The following is an 18880-nucleotide window of genomic DNA, read 5'->3' as shown; positions in this document are numbered from 1 at the left end:
AAATATCACTCCCCTCTAGCATAATTATAGAAATACCTGACCAAGCCCCTTCCCCTGAACTGCGAAGGGGTATGTAGGTGGGAGCTGCAGACATGCCCTCACATAGCTCACTGAGTTCCTGGCTAATCTTCCATGTTGTCTCTTTTAATCTTCACACTACTATTGGGTTGTGGATCCTATTCTTATCTTGATTTACAAATGATGAAACTGAACTTTAGAAAAAGTGATGTTCATGGCCACACAGTTAGTAGATGGCATGGCCGGGGGCAAAGAACAGGCAAACTGAATGGAAAACTCAGACCCTTCATCTCTCCTCTACATCTAGGTTATTCAAGGTACTGCTGAACCATCCCAGCAGGATCCATCAGGAATGCTTGGTTTCCCACAACAGCACTCCCCTTCCTTGGCACACATAAACCAGTGCTGACTATTTCAAAGAAGCATATGGTGCCCAGGATTGACCGTCAGATAACTATTTACATACTGTGGCCTCTTCTGCCATCATGTGACATCAGGTGCTCAGCAGTTACCCTTAACAGGTGTTTAAAAGAGCACTCAGCAAATATTTACTATCTCCATAAAATGGGGCTTAATAGTAGGAACTATCTTATAGAGCTGTTGGGATAATTAAATGAGTTAAAATGTGTCTTTGATGTCACCCACCAGAAAGCAAGCAGTCAGAAGGTATCTCCACAAAGCACCATTCACCCTCCCCTCATAGCCAACTAAGCTCTGTTTCTTCTTTAGAATGCTATGTCTTATCTGCCCCAACTGTACTACATTCTGATGAGCATCCATGGACAGTTAGGAAGAACACTCAAATTTTATGATTTTGGTACCTCTCAGAGAACAAATATCCTGATTCTGAAGGAGTGTTGGAGGTTGAGCAAATCAATTCAGCTACCAAGCGTACACTTTATCCCAGGGCTCTAGGCTTCTCCATCATGAGTTAAGGAGTTGTCATCTCCCTTGTGGAATGAATTTCCCCTCTAGACACATTATTCATTATTCTTAGTTTACTTTCTCAGAGATATTGTTACGTGAATCAGTCCAGTGTGTGACACAGAGTCTAAAGAAGTATGAGTCATGTGTTATACACATTTCCCATTTTTATGTTTGCTTGGTGGAGTGTGTTGGGTTTTAAAATAGATCTTGATCTCCTTGAAGCTTTATATTCAAATTCATTCTTAAGGTGAAAGATAGAAAGCTATAAAGTCAAATGTAAAGAACAGCCTTCTTAGAAACCCATGACTAAGCAGGTGCCCTCAGTGAGCGGAGAGAAAAGCCCCCATCAGGTCACTTCCCCACCAGCGTCTTCTACTGGTCCTTCAGTCCTGAGCAAGAAGACCAGGCCAGGGATTGAACCCATACTTTTGTAGCAACCTGAGCCATTATAATCTGATTCTTAACCTGCAGTACCACAGTAGGAACTTCCATTTTTTTCCTTTCTTAAATCTACTGTTTTCTAACTTTTAATATGGTTGTCAATATAACTGTATTTTCAACATGACACCATAAAACTTCTAGAAAAGAACATAGGCAAAACATGTTTTCTATTGTCTCCCAAGGCAATAGAAATAAAAACAAACATAGACAAATGGAACTTAATAGAACTTACAACTTTTGCACAGCAAACTATTAAGAAACCAAACCAAAATAAAAGACAACCTACAGAATGGGAGAAAACATTTGCAAATGATGCAACCAACAAGGCCTTAATTTCCAAAGTATACAAATCGCTCATACAATACAACTCAACAACAAAAAAACAAACAACAAATTGAAAAATGGACAGAAGACCTAAACAGACATTTCTCCAAAGAAGAAATCAAATGGCCAGTAGGCACATGAAAAATGGTCAACATTGCTAATTATTAGAGAAATGCAAATAAAAACTACAATGAATGAGTTACCACCCCACATGGATCAGGTCGGACATCATTAAAAAGTCTACAAATAACAGAAGCTAGAGAGGGTGTGGAGAAAAAGGAACCCTTATTCACTGTTGGTGGGAATGTAAATTGGTATAGCTGCTATTGAAACAGTATAGAGGTTCCTCAGAAAACTAAGGATAGAGTTACCATATGATCCAGCAATCCCACTCCTGGGCATATATCTGGACCTATCTTTCACTGAAAAATATACATGCACCCCATGTTCATTGCAGCACTATTCACAACAGCCAAGACATGAAAGCAACCTAAATGTATATCTATAGAGGAATGCATAAATAAGATGTGGTACATATGTATACAATGGAATACTACTCAGCCATAAAAGAGAATGAAGTGCCATTTGCAGCAACGTGGATGGAACTAGAGTGTATCCTACTAAAGTCAGTCAGGAAGAGAAAGACAAATACCATATATCAATTATATGTGGAATCTAAAAAATGGCACAAATCAACCTATCTACAGAAACAGAAACAGTCTCACAGACACAGAGAATGAACTTGTGGTTGCCAAAGGGGAAGGAGTTGGGGGAGAACAGAGTGGGAGGCTCGGATTAGTAGATTTAAGAGATGTAAGCTCTTTTACATGGAGGGGATAAAAAAACAAGATCCTACTGTATAGCACAGAGAACTATATTCAATGCCCTATGATAAACCATAATGAAAAAGAATATTTTTAAGAGAGAGTGTGTGTATACAACTGAATTACTTTGCCATACAGAAGAAATTAACAAAACATTATAAATCAACAGTATATAAATTAAAAAAAAAAAAGAAATTAGGGCTCTAATAAGATAGTGAAACATTCTAGAGCCAGAAAATTGAGTTCAATAAAAGCTGGAGTGGGACTGAAGAGTGGTGGGACTGAAGAGAAGGATATAGAGTGAATGTGGATGTCTCCAGAGGCTCAACTTGAGATCCAACAAGGACAGGGACAGCTGGAGGAGGAGGGTAGACTGGCCCTGGAGTTTCCCTCTCTGGCTCTCTTCATTCCTATGACACTGCTTACCAAAGGCATTTCCATGCAAGAGCTTAGGACTTGTAACTGTTACTGTTTCACAAGTCTTAAGCTGTGTGGCACTTTGGAAGCTGCCAATCACTCAGGATGGCCATATGGCATCCTATGTTTAACTGACTGGGAGTGGGCATATTATAGTGATAGCACACCTACAAGCAAGTAAACCATCCTATTTCTGCAATACAAACAGTGTGATTTCCTGCCCATGCTATCTACTGTTTCTTAGGGTTTCCCCTAGACACATTCTGTGGTCTGTGTTTGCTGCCAGTGTCACAGTGAGGCCTCTTGTCTTCTGAAGATCAGAGGGCTATTCTAATGCACAGAACCTGCTTATTGTTAACCATCTGTTTTGGGTTTTGGTTTTGGTTTTTTGAGTTTTGTTTGTTTGTTTTCAATGGCCACATCTGCTGCATATAGAAGTTCTTAGGCCAGGGATTGAATCTGAGCTGCAGCTGCTGACCTACACCACAGCTGTGGCAATCCCAGATCCTTTAACCCACTGTACTGGGATCAAACCAAACCCCCACCTTGGCAGTGACCTGAGTTGCTGGAGTTGGATTTTTAACCCACTGCACCACAGCAGGAACTCCTGACATCAATCATCTGAATGGCCATTTGAGCAAAATGGAAAAACACTGGGAACTCCAGGCCACCAAGAAACATTTCTGCAAGATCTGGACAGCTTGTAAACTTGGAAGCCTTTCAAAATTTTCCTGTTTTAGGTTATACCCTTTAACAGGTAGTCAGATTTTTTTTTTTTTTTAAAGAATAGTCTTGGCATTTATTTGTTAACTCAAATCAACTTCAGCAAATATATCCTTTTGTAATAAGATATAAGAAATCAGGTAGGCAGTACTCAGTTGTGAGCACTGAAGCATGAACATTTCACAGCTACTTCTGGTTCAAGACATCATTAAATTATGTGTTAAATGCAAAGCTGGAATGCAGTATTTGGGATGTCTTTCACTATAAATGCATACATGAAATGTTTCCTCGGCTTAGGAAAAATATTGGGTGGATTTGGGATTTCAAGCCATTAAGTGAGTCTAAATACATACAAGTTTTGATTTTTTAAAAAATCAACTCAATAAATTACCTTAAAGCAAATATACAGATAACCACTACACAGATCAAGAAATAGAATGTTTGGAGTTCCAACTGTGGCTCAGCAGGTTAAGGACCCAACATAGTGTCTGTGCCCAGGAACTTCCATATGCCACAGGTGCTGCTGTAAAAAGGAAAAAAAAAAGAAAGAAAGTAGAATGTTGCTAGCACCACAAAGCCTTAAACTCTTTCCTAATTATAAATGTTTTCTCCTCTCCAAAGGTAAACAATACATTTTAGTATTCTTCTTCCTGTTTTTGAACCTTATAAATGGAATAATTTAACATGTATTCCTTTATGTTTGGCCTCTTTTTCCATGTAATGTTTGCGAGATTTATCGAGTTAATTGTACTTTGTTTAGTTCATTAACACATGATATTTCCTTACATAAATAGCCCATGATTTCTTTATCCATTCTACATTTGAAGGAAAAAGAGTTGTTTTCAGTTTGGTAAGGTTATGTCATTTCTTAAATGAGAAAGGTTTTTTAAAATTTCTTTTTTCATAATTTGAGAACTGTAATGAATATGCAGGTATGTTTAAAAGGCTACAATTAAAATGACAGAGATGTAATGACATGTTAACATAAGTACTTGGTATTTTATCTGCAATTCATATTCCAAGTTTAACTTCAGAATCATTACTTGGGGTATAAAATATTTATTTGCCCAATGTTCATCTGCAATTAATATGGCAGTTGCTGAGGGAAGTGTTCCAAATAATCAAATATCACTTTGCTTAGTAATCCATTTGCCAGATTATTTAGGAAGTTTCGAAGTGTTGATTTCTCTGTCTGTAAAATGGCAAACAGTTCTAGATCAAACATAAGATGCTTTTACAATTTTTTTTTTTTCAGCTAAACTGGCTTCCAGTGATTTGATTCAGAGCTTTTGAAGGAATTATAAACTGCTTCAGTCTTTCAGAGTTCAGTAACATGTTGCAAAAAATGTTTGCCAATTATTGGCGTCTAGAAATGTGTGTAGAGAAGGTATGTGTACAGGAAAAATAGGATAAATGCACAGATAAATGCTCAAGAGGCATCATTAAGAATTACTTGTAATGGCAAAAACCATCAACGTTAAACAGTATAAGCATTAGGAATAATCATAAGAGAATTTCCTAATGCATACAAGTATTTGTTGATTAAATTATACACCAAGTACCATGCTACACACACTGGGAATTATGTAGGGATCAAGACTGAGAGATCCCTGAGGTTTCAGTTTGAAATGGTAATGTAGGAAGGTCCTGAACTCACCTCCTCCCAGGTGAATTCACGGAACCCTTGGGCACAGGGAATCTACAGTTACAGATGGAACTATGTCCTCTGAAAACAGCCTACATGCTGGCTGGGCAACTCTCACACATCCAGTAAATAAGAAACAAGACCATATCAAAGTGAGTAGGAGAGACTGGGACACAGACCCACGGTCAACTTCACCCCTACCCTACCCCTCCCCCACAATCAGGAAGGAACCCAAAGCCGAGAACTTCTCCCTGAGGAGCGAAGGCTTCCTACTCCACACTGGGCACCCCGATTTTTAAGACCTTCACCTCAGAGATATACCCCCCAACACATCTAAAACATTTAAAAGCCAACAGATCAGCCAGGTTCTAGCGTAACTGAGAAGGGCTCTTAAAGGGCCAGAGCTGCTCACACTCACCTCCCAGGCTCCATGCAAATTGAAGTGCAGGAGGAGGCTCATCTGCTTCTCTGCAGCCTTTTCACCTGGGAGCCTTGACCTGGTCCTTTCGCCCCCATAGCCTTGCTCCAGCTGCCAGCGCCATCTTTTTTTATTTTTGTTTTTTTAACTCCAGGTCTTTCTATTTTCTTCCTGGCGGGTGTCCTGCCTTACTCCAGAGCCAGTATCTCCTAGAAGGAAGCTTTCACATGTGTCTGGTGCCCTCAGGTTTGGCGGCTGCCAGACAGGGTTCCCTCAGGGAGCTTGCAACCCTGGACCCCGTGGGACTGAAACAACTGAGAGTCTTGGCGGGCTACCCCGCCTCCCCCAGGACACTGCACAGACATTACCCCCAGTCTTTCTGAGAAAGAGCCTGTTTGCTGGTCCCAGAGCTCTAGCCTGGGGGGCACCTTCCAGCCTCAGGGAACAGAGGTTGGTGGTCCCAATATGGGTGCTCTCCCTCTGCCTCCCTCCAGCTCAGCTCCATAGCTCAGAAAAGAGCATATGCTTTTGTCTGGTGCCCTGATTTTTGTGTTTGCTGCCAGGGGACACCTCTACATGGGCTGGCTGTCCTGGCCCACAGGACTATAACGAACAGAGTTCTTGCACAACCACCACCCCCAGGGCACAGGAAGGGGCAACAGACCCAGGATCTCAGCCTCTCTGTGAAAGTGGCCCATGAGCTAATCATTCATCATAGCTGCGGCCTGAGGGGCAGGCATCTAATGAAAGACCTAGAGGATTTCATAATTAGTGTTTCTATTTTCTTTCTTTCCCCATCTTTTTCCTTTCATGATTTTTGGAGCCCTTTTACCCATACTCTTACAGAGATATGTCATTTTTTGAAAACTCCTATTTGACAGTCTTTTTTATTTTTATTTTTTGTCTTTTCAGGACCGCACCCACAGCATATGAAAGTTCCCAGGCTAGATGTTGAATCTGAGCTGTAGCTGCCAGTCTACACGACAGCCACAGCAATGTGGGATCTGAGCCACATCCGTGAACTACACCGCAGCTCATGATCCTTAACCCACTGAGCAGGGCCAGGGATTGAACCCACATCCTCATGGATACTAATCGGTTTTGTTTCCACTGAGCCACGGCAGAAACTCCCTAACAGTGTTTTAATTACAGTATATAGTACACTTATATTTAATTACTAAGATATTTTTGCTCAAACAACTCAGACACAAATTCCTGTGTCCCCAGTCAACCATGGAATACTTTCCAATCTCAGAGCCTGCAACAAGCTGATGCAAAACAGGAAGCTACTATGTCTAAAGTTCCTCAGCCTAAATACTCTGCTGGCTACCAGTCCTGGAAAGGGTAAGCAGGCCCCTCCTCCTGGTCCAGAATATTGCTTCATAGACAAGCAGACCAGACCCAGACCAGAATGCCCTCCTACTTCCTTCCCCTGATTTCAAAGTACATTATCCTCAGCAAAATGACAGCAGCCACCTATTATTCTATGTACAGAAAAGTCTGTGCCCTAGCTAAATGACAAATTCTAATGCATTATTTCTAGACCACAATGAAGGAAAAATACTTGGTCGATTGAATTTATTCATGATTAATGAAAACCAGTGACATTTCTCAGGCTGAGTTTGAACTTGAAATGTCCAAGTTCCAAAAGAGAGAGAAAAAAATATTAAAAACCTATGGAGGATAATGTGAGACATATAAATGACTGGGTCACTTTGCTGTACAGCAGAAATTGATAGAACAATGTAAATCAACTATAATAGAAAACAAACAAAAAAACAGACAATCAAACGAAAAACCCATGGAGGGAAGAGTATTTTAACCAAGAAATAAATGTACTAATTGCAGGATCTAATTACCTCAGATTTGCAAGAGAAACTAAGTACAAAAATAAGATTAGAGGAGTTCCCTGGAGGAGCACAGGTTAAGGATTCGGTGTTGTCACTGCCATTGCTCAGGTCACTGCTGAGGCACAGGTTTGATCCCTGGCCAGGGAACTTCTGCATGATGTGAACATGGCCAAAAAATGGGGAAAAAAAACAAGGTTAGAAACTGGGAACTCTATTTCTTTGTACAAAGTTCTAAACATCTTACAAGTGTGATGGCTACAACATAAAAATTCCCAAATTGGTCATTTTCTTTCTAGCATAGTGTCTCCAATATTGGCGATTATTCTATCCTTTCATTTCATTTATTCACTAAATAAATTTGTTACGCTTCTATGTTAGTGGATTAAATGCCCATCCCATATAAATTAAATGATTTTGGTGTTTCTGTGAACTAACATGTCAGTGTTTGTTTTGAAAGTAACTTTGTACTATATGATAACAAAGCATCATGCTAGAGATTCCCAAAGGGATATTTTCTGGAGTTCCTGTCAGGGCTCAGTGGTTAACGAATCTGACTAGGAACCATGAGGTTGCAGTTTCAATCCCTGGCCTTGCTCAGTGGGTTAAGGATCCACTGTTGCCATGAGCTGTGGTGTAGGTTGCAGACAGGGCTCGGATCCCACGTTGCTGTGGCTCTGGCGAAGGCCTGTGGCCACAGCTCCAATTTGACCCCTAGCCTGGGAACCTCCATATGCCGAGGGAGTGGACCAAGAAATGGCAAAAAGACAAAAAACAAACAAATGAACAAACAAAAACAAACAAAACAACAACAACAACAAAAAACAAAAGGATATTTTCTGTCTTGCATTTCTATCCTTTAAAGGAACCCAAATGAATTGGCCATTCCATATCCTAGGAGATCTTATGTTTACAATGATGTCTGCAAGGTAAAAAAACATTTCAAACTTGATTGTGGTGGTGGTTGTATGACTGTGTTTGTCAAAATTCACATAAACATACTTTAAAAAGGGTGAATTTTCCTAAATGTCAATATGTAATTCAAAGAAGAAAAAAAATTGGGGCAGGGTATCTTCTTAAGCATATTAAAGCTTAATTTCAATAAGCTATTTCAATCTAAGCAAGGAACTTGGGTGCCAAATACCAATGTGAAGTGACACAAAACAAACACATTTTGAACATCCAAAAATCTGGATTTACAATGGAAATGTTGACAGCTTTCGAAATTAAACAGCACTCAATCACTAATTTTCTTTGAGGGTAAGATTTGTACCCTGCTGGGCTTATAATTTTGTTTTCTCTTTTTGTGCTGTTCATGTGTAAATATTGCCAATTTCATTTGACACAAAAAAGGAAAACAACTTAATTTTGTTTCTAAGCTAGTGAATTACACAGAGACTACCCTCTAGATGAGGAAGTGTAATATAAACTTCCCAGCGATGATTTGATGGGGAAAAAAAATCAAGCCATTTCAAATGTATTTGTAACAAGGAAACAAATTTATTGATTTTAAAAGACAAGACACCATTTTGTTTTGAAAAACACAAGAAAGCTAGCCTGAGTTCAAGTCTGAAATATTCAGAAAAATCCTACTAATATCTTTAGTATGTTCCAGTCATTTGTTTAAACAACACACTAAAAGTTAATATATATTTTTATAATTATAAAAGTTCCCCAGTTATTGTACAGTACACAATACAAATCGCCCACAAACTATTATTTAGCGCCTGCCAATTTTGAGAGGACATGATATACTAAAAGATTTAGCATTTCTCACAAAAATCACATCAGGAAATACGTATTTACAAAATCAAATACATTATACAAAAAACCATCACATGTTATTCAGTAAAGATGTTTTTAAATAATTAAAAAGTTTATTCAACTGTAGTCCAAAAACTGGAAAAGAACATTACATTATCTCACACATACAATCTCTACAAAAGTTGCTTACCTCATTTACATAATATATTCAGTCGATTGTAAAATAAATGTTCAAATATCTCCTAGTGTTACTATGTTTCTGTGCTTGTGGGACTGAATAATGTAATCTGCCACTTACTAAGTGAAATTTAAATGATGGCACTTAAAAAAAAATACAGTATTTTAAAAAAACACAATGAAAGAAGTTTTACCTAGAAGGTACGAAAGCCCTGAGTGATAGTGGAATTACTGATTGGTAAGCACTACAATTAACCTAATTAAAAGTTTACCACCCCAGGCACAAATTTCCAAGTTTTCTCAAGGCACTCACTTAAAGTTTCTGTAACCAACACATTGGTCACCACCATAGGTCCCAATTGATGATGGAGATGAGTAGAGAAATAAATTTGCTTTGGTACAAAAGATGCTTTTTTAAACGAATAAAATTCAATACCTCCTTTATTGGGTTATTTGAAATTGTGTTTAGCAGGTTAAAACAAGGCGATTATTTGTTCAAAAGTATTAATTCATTGAAGGGAAAATTTACTTGGTTATCAGCAGTCAATGGGAGTTTTCACTCTTTCCTCCCCAGAATCAAAATTCCTCTAATATTTGTTGTCCTCATTGTTGAGCTACGCAAACAATTCTTACCAAAGATTTCATTACTCAGGGCTTCCAATCCCAACATTATAATTTCTTTAAAAAACAAACAAACAAAAAAAAAAACCACAAAAAAAAAAAACCAAAGGAAAGAAGGGGGGAGGGGAAAGGATCAAATACCAGAACCAAATAAAAGAGACAAAACACATTCTTGAAAATAGGACATATTACCAATTACTTCAAACCAAATGGGGTTGGAGGGGGGAGTCCTAGGCAGTCACTTTGTAAGTGGCTTTTACTATTTAAGTAAAATTGGTAAACTAAACTCAGGTCTACTGGCACATAAAATCACTAGCAGCAATGATCAAGGCATGCAAACTGAGAAGCATTTACAGTAAATCATCATGAAGAATTCAAAAGAAGAGAGTTAAATTAAAACCCTTTGAGTATTGCATGTTAACAAATGAGTAATTTGCGTGGTTTGACTTCCTAAACTGCCTAAAAAAAGCAACGTTTACGGCAAACTTGCACTAGGATATGGATGTCCTTTCACCAGACATCAGAATAGGTTACACTCTTTCATGAGTGCCCAGCTAGGGCAGCGCAAGCACATCTGCAGATTACACTGCTCTCATGTTCCATCAGGCAAGGGACAGAGGGGGCCCAGTGCACAGAGTCCCTTGAACAAAGTCAGCAATTGTGTAAGCGGACTGGCATTTACAGATAGCAGAAGCAGTAGTCATAGCATCTCCTGACAGATGAGTTGAAAATCAAGTGCTTTGCTCTCCATTCTATCTACATATAATTTTTTGACAAAGTAGCAAAGTTTTGGAGCATAGATAAAATTATGCCCTACATGAAATTCCCAAACAATATTTTATGAGAGATCTAACTCCAAATCGCTTACCTGCCCCAAAGAGTTCAGCTTTTTTGTTATCTACTTGAACTCATCTCTTCCTAAGGCTTCGCTTAGAATGTACTTTCTAAAGCTAAATAAACAAGATCTTTTGTTTGGGGGGGGGGGGAAAGACATGTAACCCTTTCTTTATCATACCTTTTAAAGGCAATCTAGGTACTTTCAATGTGCAGAGATCAGTTATGACATAGGTCTACAGGCCCATGTATTTGTCCTCCTTTTCTAGTGTCATGATGTGATGCTAGAAAAGTAGATTTTTTTTTTTTTTTTTTTTTTTTTTTTTTTTTTTTTGTAAACAGTACACTTACTTAGATGGCAGTGAGTATTTGGGAATAAATATATCAAGCCCTCTTGAAGAAAATTAAGAGTTGTATATAAAATGTAAGTGTTCAGCGTGGAAACACTTTCTCTTCCTACCCCCCCTTTAAAAAAACAGCATAATTAGACATTTGGATATAGAGTATATTTTACCGGTCTAAATCTAAATAAATGATCTGAAAGGCTTTTGTCCCCCATTGTATATCTTACAATGCTCAAAGGGTTAATACAAGGCATTACATTAAAGGGGTTTCCTAATACTAGAACTAAGCACTGAATCAATGCTTCTATTCCTGTTTTTAAAAATCACCAAACTTGCAGAAATACCAGGATTCCATTGATTGATTTGTTTTACCCATATACATGGAGGCTGATCTGATCTAGTGACAAGACCAATTTTCAATAGCACTGCATGTCGATCCCTCTCCCCCATGTTCTGGTGTGAGTCATATAAATCACAGTTCTAATTTTAATTGTCTGATGATTATGATTTTTCTCACTGAAATTTGGGGGAGGGGAGGTTATAACAAAGGTCAATTTGTTGTACATAACCACTGCCTCAAATTGTACACAAAGGTGACTTGCCAAAGTTTTTTACTTTCTACTTGTGACCACACAGGGTGGACCAACATCACAGTGACCCCTATTATTTTCTTTCACACTAATGTTTCAAGCACAGCATTATTTTAGACATTTCAAATACACCCTCTGAAGGATTTTTCAAATTTGAAAATGCATCACGTTTAGCACTTCTAGAGAGTGCGTTCATGTAAAAAGGTTCATGATTACGGTAATGAAACTGCATTCATTCTTGAATAACTTTGACAGCATTCTACAAGAACGTGTTCATTTTTACTCGTCTACTACAAATCAAAGGCAGTCAATGTTGCACACTACTAATTTTAGGTATGCAGTGTTAAAAATCATTTTCTAAAATTTACTTTTGTTTTTAAAGTACACCATCTCAAGTGAGATGTGTGAATCGTGCTATACAGTACAAGAAAAAGCACAAAAAGGAAAGCAGATTTCTGAAAAGGCAGTAAGACTTATACAGTCAGTCCAAACACAGTTTGGATAAGAATCCTGAAAAAGTGACCAGACACTGGCTATCCAAAGAAAAAATTTAAAACTGGGCCCTGTGTTCCAAGGAGATGGTTCATCCATTTCGCCCCATTGTTCATTGGCTTTGTGAATGAAAATCTTTGGGGTACGAGTCTCAAAGTGTGTATGAAGATCAAACTATACCCATGATACTCAATCCTATTATGTGGAAATGTCTTTTTTCAAACTTAAAAAAATAGCCAACATGCCTTCCTCATGTTTTTTCTTGCTGAAAGTGTAGCATTGGGTCTACATAGATGTTTTTTTATGACTAGTGTTTAATCATAATGTCAAGAAATATTAAAAGTCCTTACAATGTGTACTTGTCAATCAATCTAATCTGAGAGTGTTAGTGTGTTAAGATTTAGAAAAATCATAGTTTCGGTGAATGAAAAAAACAGAAATAAAATGTTCGATAAATGTTTGCTCCAATTTGCTCTACTGTATAAATTACAATGTTTTCATTTTCTAGTATATTTCACAATTCAAATTCAAAATTGGTTAAGATGTGTGTGTGTGTATGTCTCATTGTGAATACAGATAATTGGAAATAGCAGAGATCATGGATGTTATTTTATCTGCTGGTCAGAACTATCTGTCTTAGTCACAAAGAATTAATATTCCTAGCTGTTCGTAAAGAACATCAGAGTAATTTTAGTGAGCGAAGTTGAAATGTAATAATATTTAATTCATCTTATCTGTCCTAATTTAGAACAAACCATGAACAATTGGAAGAAATGTTGAATCCTGGAGGGCCCCAAGCCCTAACTTTCATCAATCTAAATTTGCCCATTATTATCAGATTCCTCTAATGATACAAATATATCCAACATTAAACAATGATAATAAATACACTTAAAGTTGTTCAGTAGCCAAGATGAAACTAGTAAATACATTTGGTCCAATACAGATATAATATAGTTGGGGGGTGGTGGATGGGAAAGTGAAAAAATTCAGAAAGGAGGGTCAAAATGAAGAATGCTTTTTTCCTCTTTAGATTTTAATTTTACCTGTAAACCTTTCCTAATGCACAATAAAGTAGACACGTGGTCTTTGCAGCTTAAGATATTTTGTTTGCCTTTATGTGTGTGTGAGAGTGCAAATTCATTGCCTTTTGGGGAGAAAAAAGAGGGGATGATCATTTCAATGATGTTTAAATGAAGGAGATGCCAGGATGCTAGTGAAGACTTTCAAATATGTGAGTGAGTTGTATAATACAAAATCGGAATCATTTAAAAATTACATCTAAATCATTGAAAGTTTACTTAAGAAGCTTTGCTGATCTTAGTTTTTAGAGTAGTCTAAGGCAACCGAGCAACAACTGTTGAAGAGTACTGCATGTTACCCGATAAGCCATTTGGTATTTTCAACTTTATGGACTGGCTCACCCTCTCCTTTCCACCCCCCCACCCTAATAAAAATGGAAAGATAAATACCTTGAGTTTAATATAGGCCTCATTAATAATCTGTAAATCATTTTGTGCTTTCCCTCTTTTTTGGCTCTATGTATTTGTGTACTATTTACTTCTGCTGATTAGCTTTTTTACAACTATTTAAATAAATGGATGTGCCTATTTTTTTGTTAATTATTTGAGTGCTTAAAAGAACCTTGCTTGTCATGTAAATTAAAATAGGGATGGGTGTATCCTCTCTGGGATCTCACCTTCTGACTTTGTAGCTGACTCCTGCCCACGAGCACTCGTGTGTGCATGTGGACACACACAGACCAAGACACACAGAGAAACATTTAGACTGAAAAGATGCACTTCAATAAGTACCTGCTTATTTTGTTAATTTTCTTAAATTATAACTAGATAAGAGTGGTCTAAAACACATATGATTTATGTAACAAAGTTGGTAATTAAAACTAGCCTGCTATTCCACAATAGCAATCTGATCCTTAATCCTTAAGCAATGCGATTTGCAACCAAGTAATATTCAGCTCTAGGAACAAAAAAATAGATTTACGGTCAAAGAGGGGAATTGATTTTTGTCTGCTTTGCTTTGTTTGCCCTAAATTTCCTTTGAAGAACATGTTACCTGTCCTTACTTTGGGAATCTGAAAATGACAGGCATACCTTGTCAAATGGATTGAAGAGGAATTCACATGAACAAAATAAGCCTTATTAAACCTTAGCTTCAGTTCTGTTTTAAGGCACCATGTAATAGCCGAGGTACGATGATCCCTGATGTACATTCTTCAATGGCACTGGTCCATCCAGCCACCTATCCAAATCCTACAGAATTGGGGATAAGCAACAGTGCGGCGTGCCAGTTACACTGCCTTCAGGTTCTGTTTAAAATTTAAATCCACATACTTTAGAAACCAGGAAATATTTTTGAAGGAAATAATGATATGCAGGTTGCTACATTCCTTGCATTCTATAAATTTTCTTTTATAATAGCAGCATATTGAACTACTATTAGGAAAAAGACCTGGAATAAAAGAAAGTCATCCAAATGGAATGGTTTCCTGTATGTCCAGCTCAGCATAAGTAGCATGTACACTTAAAAAAAAAAAAAAAAAAAAAAAGTCAAGTCATTTTTTTCAGCTTCAGTATCTAACTATAACAGCCCCACTCAACAGCAGACTGCATCTGTGCAGTGGTCCCAAATACAGAATCAGTAGTCTTCAAACAGAGGAATTGGTATGCAAATAACAGTTAAAATTCAATGTTTAACGGAAGCTTGCATTAACATGGTTTAATAATTATGTACACAAATTATGTACATATTAGCATAATCTCTTGCAATTCTGTCATTTACTCTGAACTGATAAACGCACAGCTCAATTTTGCTTCAGAGAAAAATAGATGACCTTCCCAACCCTCTAGCGCTATAATAAAAATGCTCTGTATTCTCTTTCCATACTCCAAAATGTTATCAAAATAGTGTCTTGTGGTTCTGTCCAATGAAAAGCACCTTTCAAAAGCAAATTTGATGCATCTGCTGCCAAATGGGCATGCCTCCAGTGTAAATCAAAGAAAATCATTTCTTTTGATATTTCACAGAAGTGCATCTAATTAAAAACTTACACATGAAATCATACACCAAGACTAACAATCAACAATAAAATATTTTAAGCTACAAAAAAATGTAAATTACTTTTTAATTATAAGAAAACAAAAACATTGACATTAAGTGTTGTAAAAATCCTTCTTGACACCCGAAACTAAGGGAAAAAAAAACTCATTATTAAGAGGCAAATAATTTGTTTACATTAAAAAAAAAGAGAGAGACCTGGCAAAATACATACACCCATTCCATTTCACAACTCCAAAAAGGTAATGTTCAGCATAGATAGAATTTGACAACAGTCGACCTTCAGGCTTATTAAAATTTCAACTTAAGCCCAATATCAACAGGGTTAATGTTAGCTGGAAAAATACGCTTTAATATTCTTTAGACTGCAGTGTAGGTGTTTCCTGTAGCGCTGCACTGTCTGATAGTCTGAGTACTGGTGACGATGTGCTCGCTGTGAATTGGATTCAGGAGGCTTGGCTGCACGCTGCTCTCCAGAACAGGCTGCATACAGCCCACCGGAAATGCCTGGTTCAGCTCAGTTTTCTCTCTTTTGGCTTGAGGTTCTGAAGAGTCATCTAATTCCTCATCCATTTCACTTTCCACTTCACTGCCTTCATCTGTACAAACAAACAATACCAAGACTATTACCAGAAGATGAATCGAAAAAGAGCAATCAACACGTTTCTCTAGCACTTTAATACTGCACATTAAGAAAGCAACTCCCTAGCTCTTCTTGGGGACAAACCTTGTGGGTTTTCTTTTTGATTGATTTTTCCTGGGTTGGTGCTTTATTCTTTCAAACACAGAAAAGGTAAATTCATTCTTGGCTGGTTTATCATTGACAGATTAACTGGTTCTCTTAAGACCTTTGAAGTGTCCTAAAGTTTTTATATTAATATTGGCATAATTTGCGTCATTTTAAAATAGCTACTTTGGTACACTATGCTGGCTTTAGGGGAATGTATTGAGGTGAGAAACATTAGCTTAAAAAAAAGGAAGAAAGAAAGAAAAATGTTCAGTTTCCTCCAAAAATCTATACTAGACATTCATCTGTGTTGACGTTAATGTAGGTGAACCTATACTGATTCGTAAAATAACCATAGTATGTATAAGAAGTGGCTGTTGAACAGACTTTATGCGCACATAAATGTTGCAGATCACAGCTGAAGTAAGGCCTTAACTTTCATTGCAAAAATTCATGAAGACTGAGGCAGTAGTATCAGATTAAAAATGCACAATGAGGAGTTCCTGTCCAGGCTCAGTGGAAACAAATTTAACTAGCATCCATGAGGACGCAGGTTTGATCCCAGGCCTTGCTCAGTGGGTTAAGGATCCAGCGCTGCCGTGAGCTGTGGTGTAGGTTGCAGATGTGGCTCAGATCCTGAGTTGCTGTGGCTGTGGTGTAGACAGGCAGCTACAGTTCGGATTCAACCCCTAGCCTGGGAACTTCCACATGCCACAGGTGCAGCCCTAAAAAGACGAAAGAAAAAAAGAGCAAAATGAATTTCCATTCTGGCAACACTGATACTCTCAGTTAATAGCTGGTATTCATTTCTGAAAATTAGGTGTATTAAATAGAAACTGTTACCTCCCAATTTTAATATATTTTATATTAACTAAAACATCATTATAAGAGAATACCATTTAATTTTTTTTCCAGCATGCAGTGTTAAAATTCAAAAGCACAGCAGAGAGAGAAAATGCTCTCACACAGCTTTACTACTGTGTAAGATTCTCCTTTGAGAAACAGAGAATACCTCTTCATGAGTGCTAATTTTTAAACAGCTGGGGATATAGTTCTGCCTCAAAAAATTTTTATTTCATCTTCAACATGTTTAGCTGTTTACCAAAAAACTCATGGATAATTACAGCAAAATCTCATCTATAAATAAAATATATCTACACTTACTCTTAGATTTTTGACTTACAGCAACCTGTATTAACAAAACCTGATCTCAACTATATTCTCTTCTATGATATGTCACATACAATGGGTGTCTAACAAGTAACTGAAATGTAAGTTGGACCCTAAGAGGTGTCGAGTCTAGTTTTATCATTTGGGGCACACCTGCCGAGAAGTTCTGCTAATAAAGCTCTCAATATAAATGGACTCCTTGACTTTTTTTCTCTTAAAGACAGTTCCAGAGAAAAGTGATAGCAGTTGTAGGGCCTCCATATATGGTTGTCAGGCTGTTCAATGTGGAGCTGCCAGGAATAACATCTACTGAGAAATGTTGTGTGATTAAAAAGGTTGGGATTAGAGGTACTGACTAGAAATGATGTGTGTAATACATTAAATGATAAACAGAGAAGTTCTCTTAGATGAGGCAAGGTATCTTGGCCCATCTACTTTATCTGGGTACCTTTTCACCTCTGGTAAATGGATTTGATGATAATGTTACAGTTTTTTAAAACTAGCACATTTGAAGGAGAGGGCTAATTCAACTTGATGACATTTGCTCCATCGAGAGGATATAGTCAACATTTGTATGGTACTTTTTTCATTTAGTTTCTGCATTTGCTTTGTTTTAGCTTTAAAAAAATTTAATTATATTGAAGTATAGTTGACTTACAATGTATTTGTTTCTTTTTATTTATTTTTATTTTTTTATTTTCCCACTGTACAGCAAGGGGATCAAGTTATCCTTACATGTATACATTACAATTACCTTTTTTTTCCCCACCCTTTGTTCTGTTGCAACATGAGTATCTAGACAAAGTTCTCAATGCTACTCAGCATTTGTATTTGTTTTTATATAAACAAAGTCTGGAAGGATGTCCACACTAAATTCTTAATGGTGGTAGTCTCTTAGGCTTTTGACTATGAAGTTATACTTTCTATAATTTCTGATTCTCTGTATTATTTAAAATCTTCATATAGAGCTAATAAATAATAATAATTTGTTACCCAGAAAAAAATTAAATTCTCATTTTGTGGAAAAAGCCCACACTTTTTTTTTTTTTAAAGATTTCAGATTCAAGCTTAGGTTCTAAGTATGTCAGTTTGGCTATATCTCAAGAAGCGTCCAGTTTGGAAGTGCATGGGACCAAAGAGCCACTGCAGAAAGGTGAGGGCAAGTCACAATGCTTCTTGGCTCCCTATCAACCAACTTCACTGTGACTGAGAAATAGTGTCAAAATAATAAAAGAGGCATCAGTAAAAGAAAAAAAAATCATTTCAAGCAAGAGGCAAGTGGAAAAGTAGGCTGGTCCTTTCATCTGTCCTGTGGTGGATGGAAAAGGCAAATGGGATGATGGACAAAGCAAACTCTAGCGCTACAGCCCACCCTTCTGCAGGTCCACTGGTGTGTGACAGAGCTCCTCTGGATAGGCTACAAAGCAATCCCCAAAGCAAGCCCTTTCCCCAGCTCTCACAGACCTTTATGCTCCTATAAAGACTCAAACACATTTCCT

General features: G+C 37.4%; 2 protein-coding genes across 26 annotated transcripts in view; both read right to left on the bottom strand.

Annotated features, from left to right (window-relative positions):
- Window positions 1-5866, bottom strand: part of LOC106509183 (histone-arginine methyltransferase CARM1-like) — a 292946-nt gene extending 287080 nt beyond the window's left edge. The window contains exon 1 of the mRNA XM_085018906.1: window positions 5738-5866. The gene's annotated coding sequence lies outside the window, so the exon portion shown is untranslated. The remainder of the gene's footprint in view (window positions 1-5737) is intronic.
- A 3198-nt stretch (window positions 5867-9064) lies between these two features.
- RFX3 (regulatory factor X3) overlaps window positions 9065-18880 on the bottom strand; it is a 306998-nt gene continuing 297182 nt past the window's right edge. For 24 of the 25 annotated variants that reach the window (XM_021064169.2, XM_021064230.2, XM_084986800.1 and 21 more), the window contains one exon: window positions 13447-16083. In XM_021064169.2, the coding sequence (XP_020919828.1) occupies window positions 15845-16083 (239 nt within the window). In that variant the 3' untranslated portion in view covers window positions 13447-15844. Of the gene's footprint in view, window positions 16084-18880 lie in introns of all 25 variants that reach the window. The other variant, XM_084986795.1, reaches the window with a different exon arrangement.

This window comes from Sus scrofa, chromosome 1 (genome assembly GCF_054392235.1).
Source record: "Sus scrofa isolate SSC_HxYL_T2T_F1_AM1 chromosome 1, Sscrofa_HxYL_maternal_Yorkshire_Landrace_v2.0, whole genome shotgun sequence".
NCBI lineage: Eukaryota > Metazoa > Chordata > Mammalia > Artiodactyla > Suidae > Sus > Sus scrofa.
This window is presented reverse-complemented; position numbering and strand designations above follow the sequence as displayed.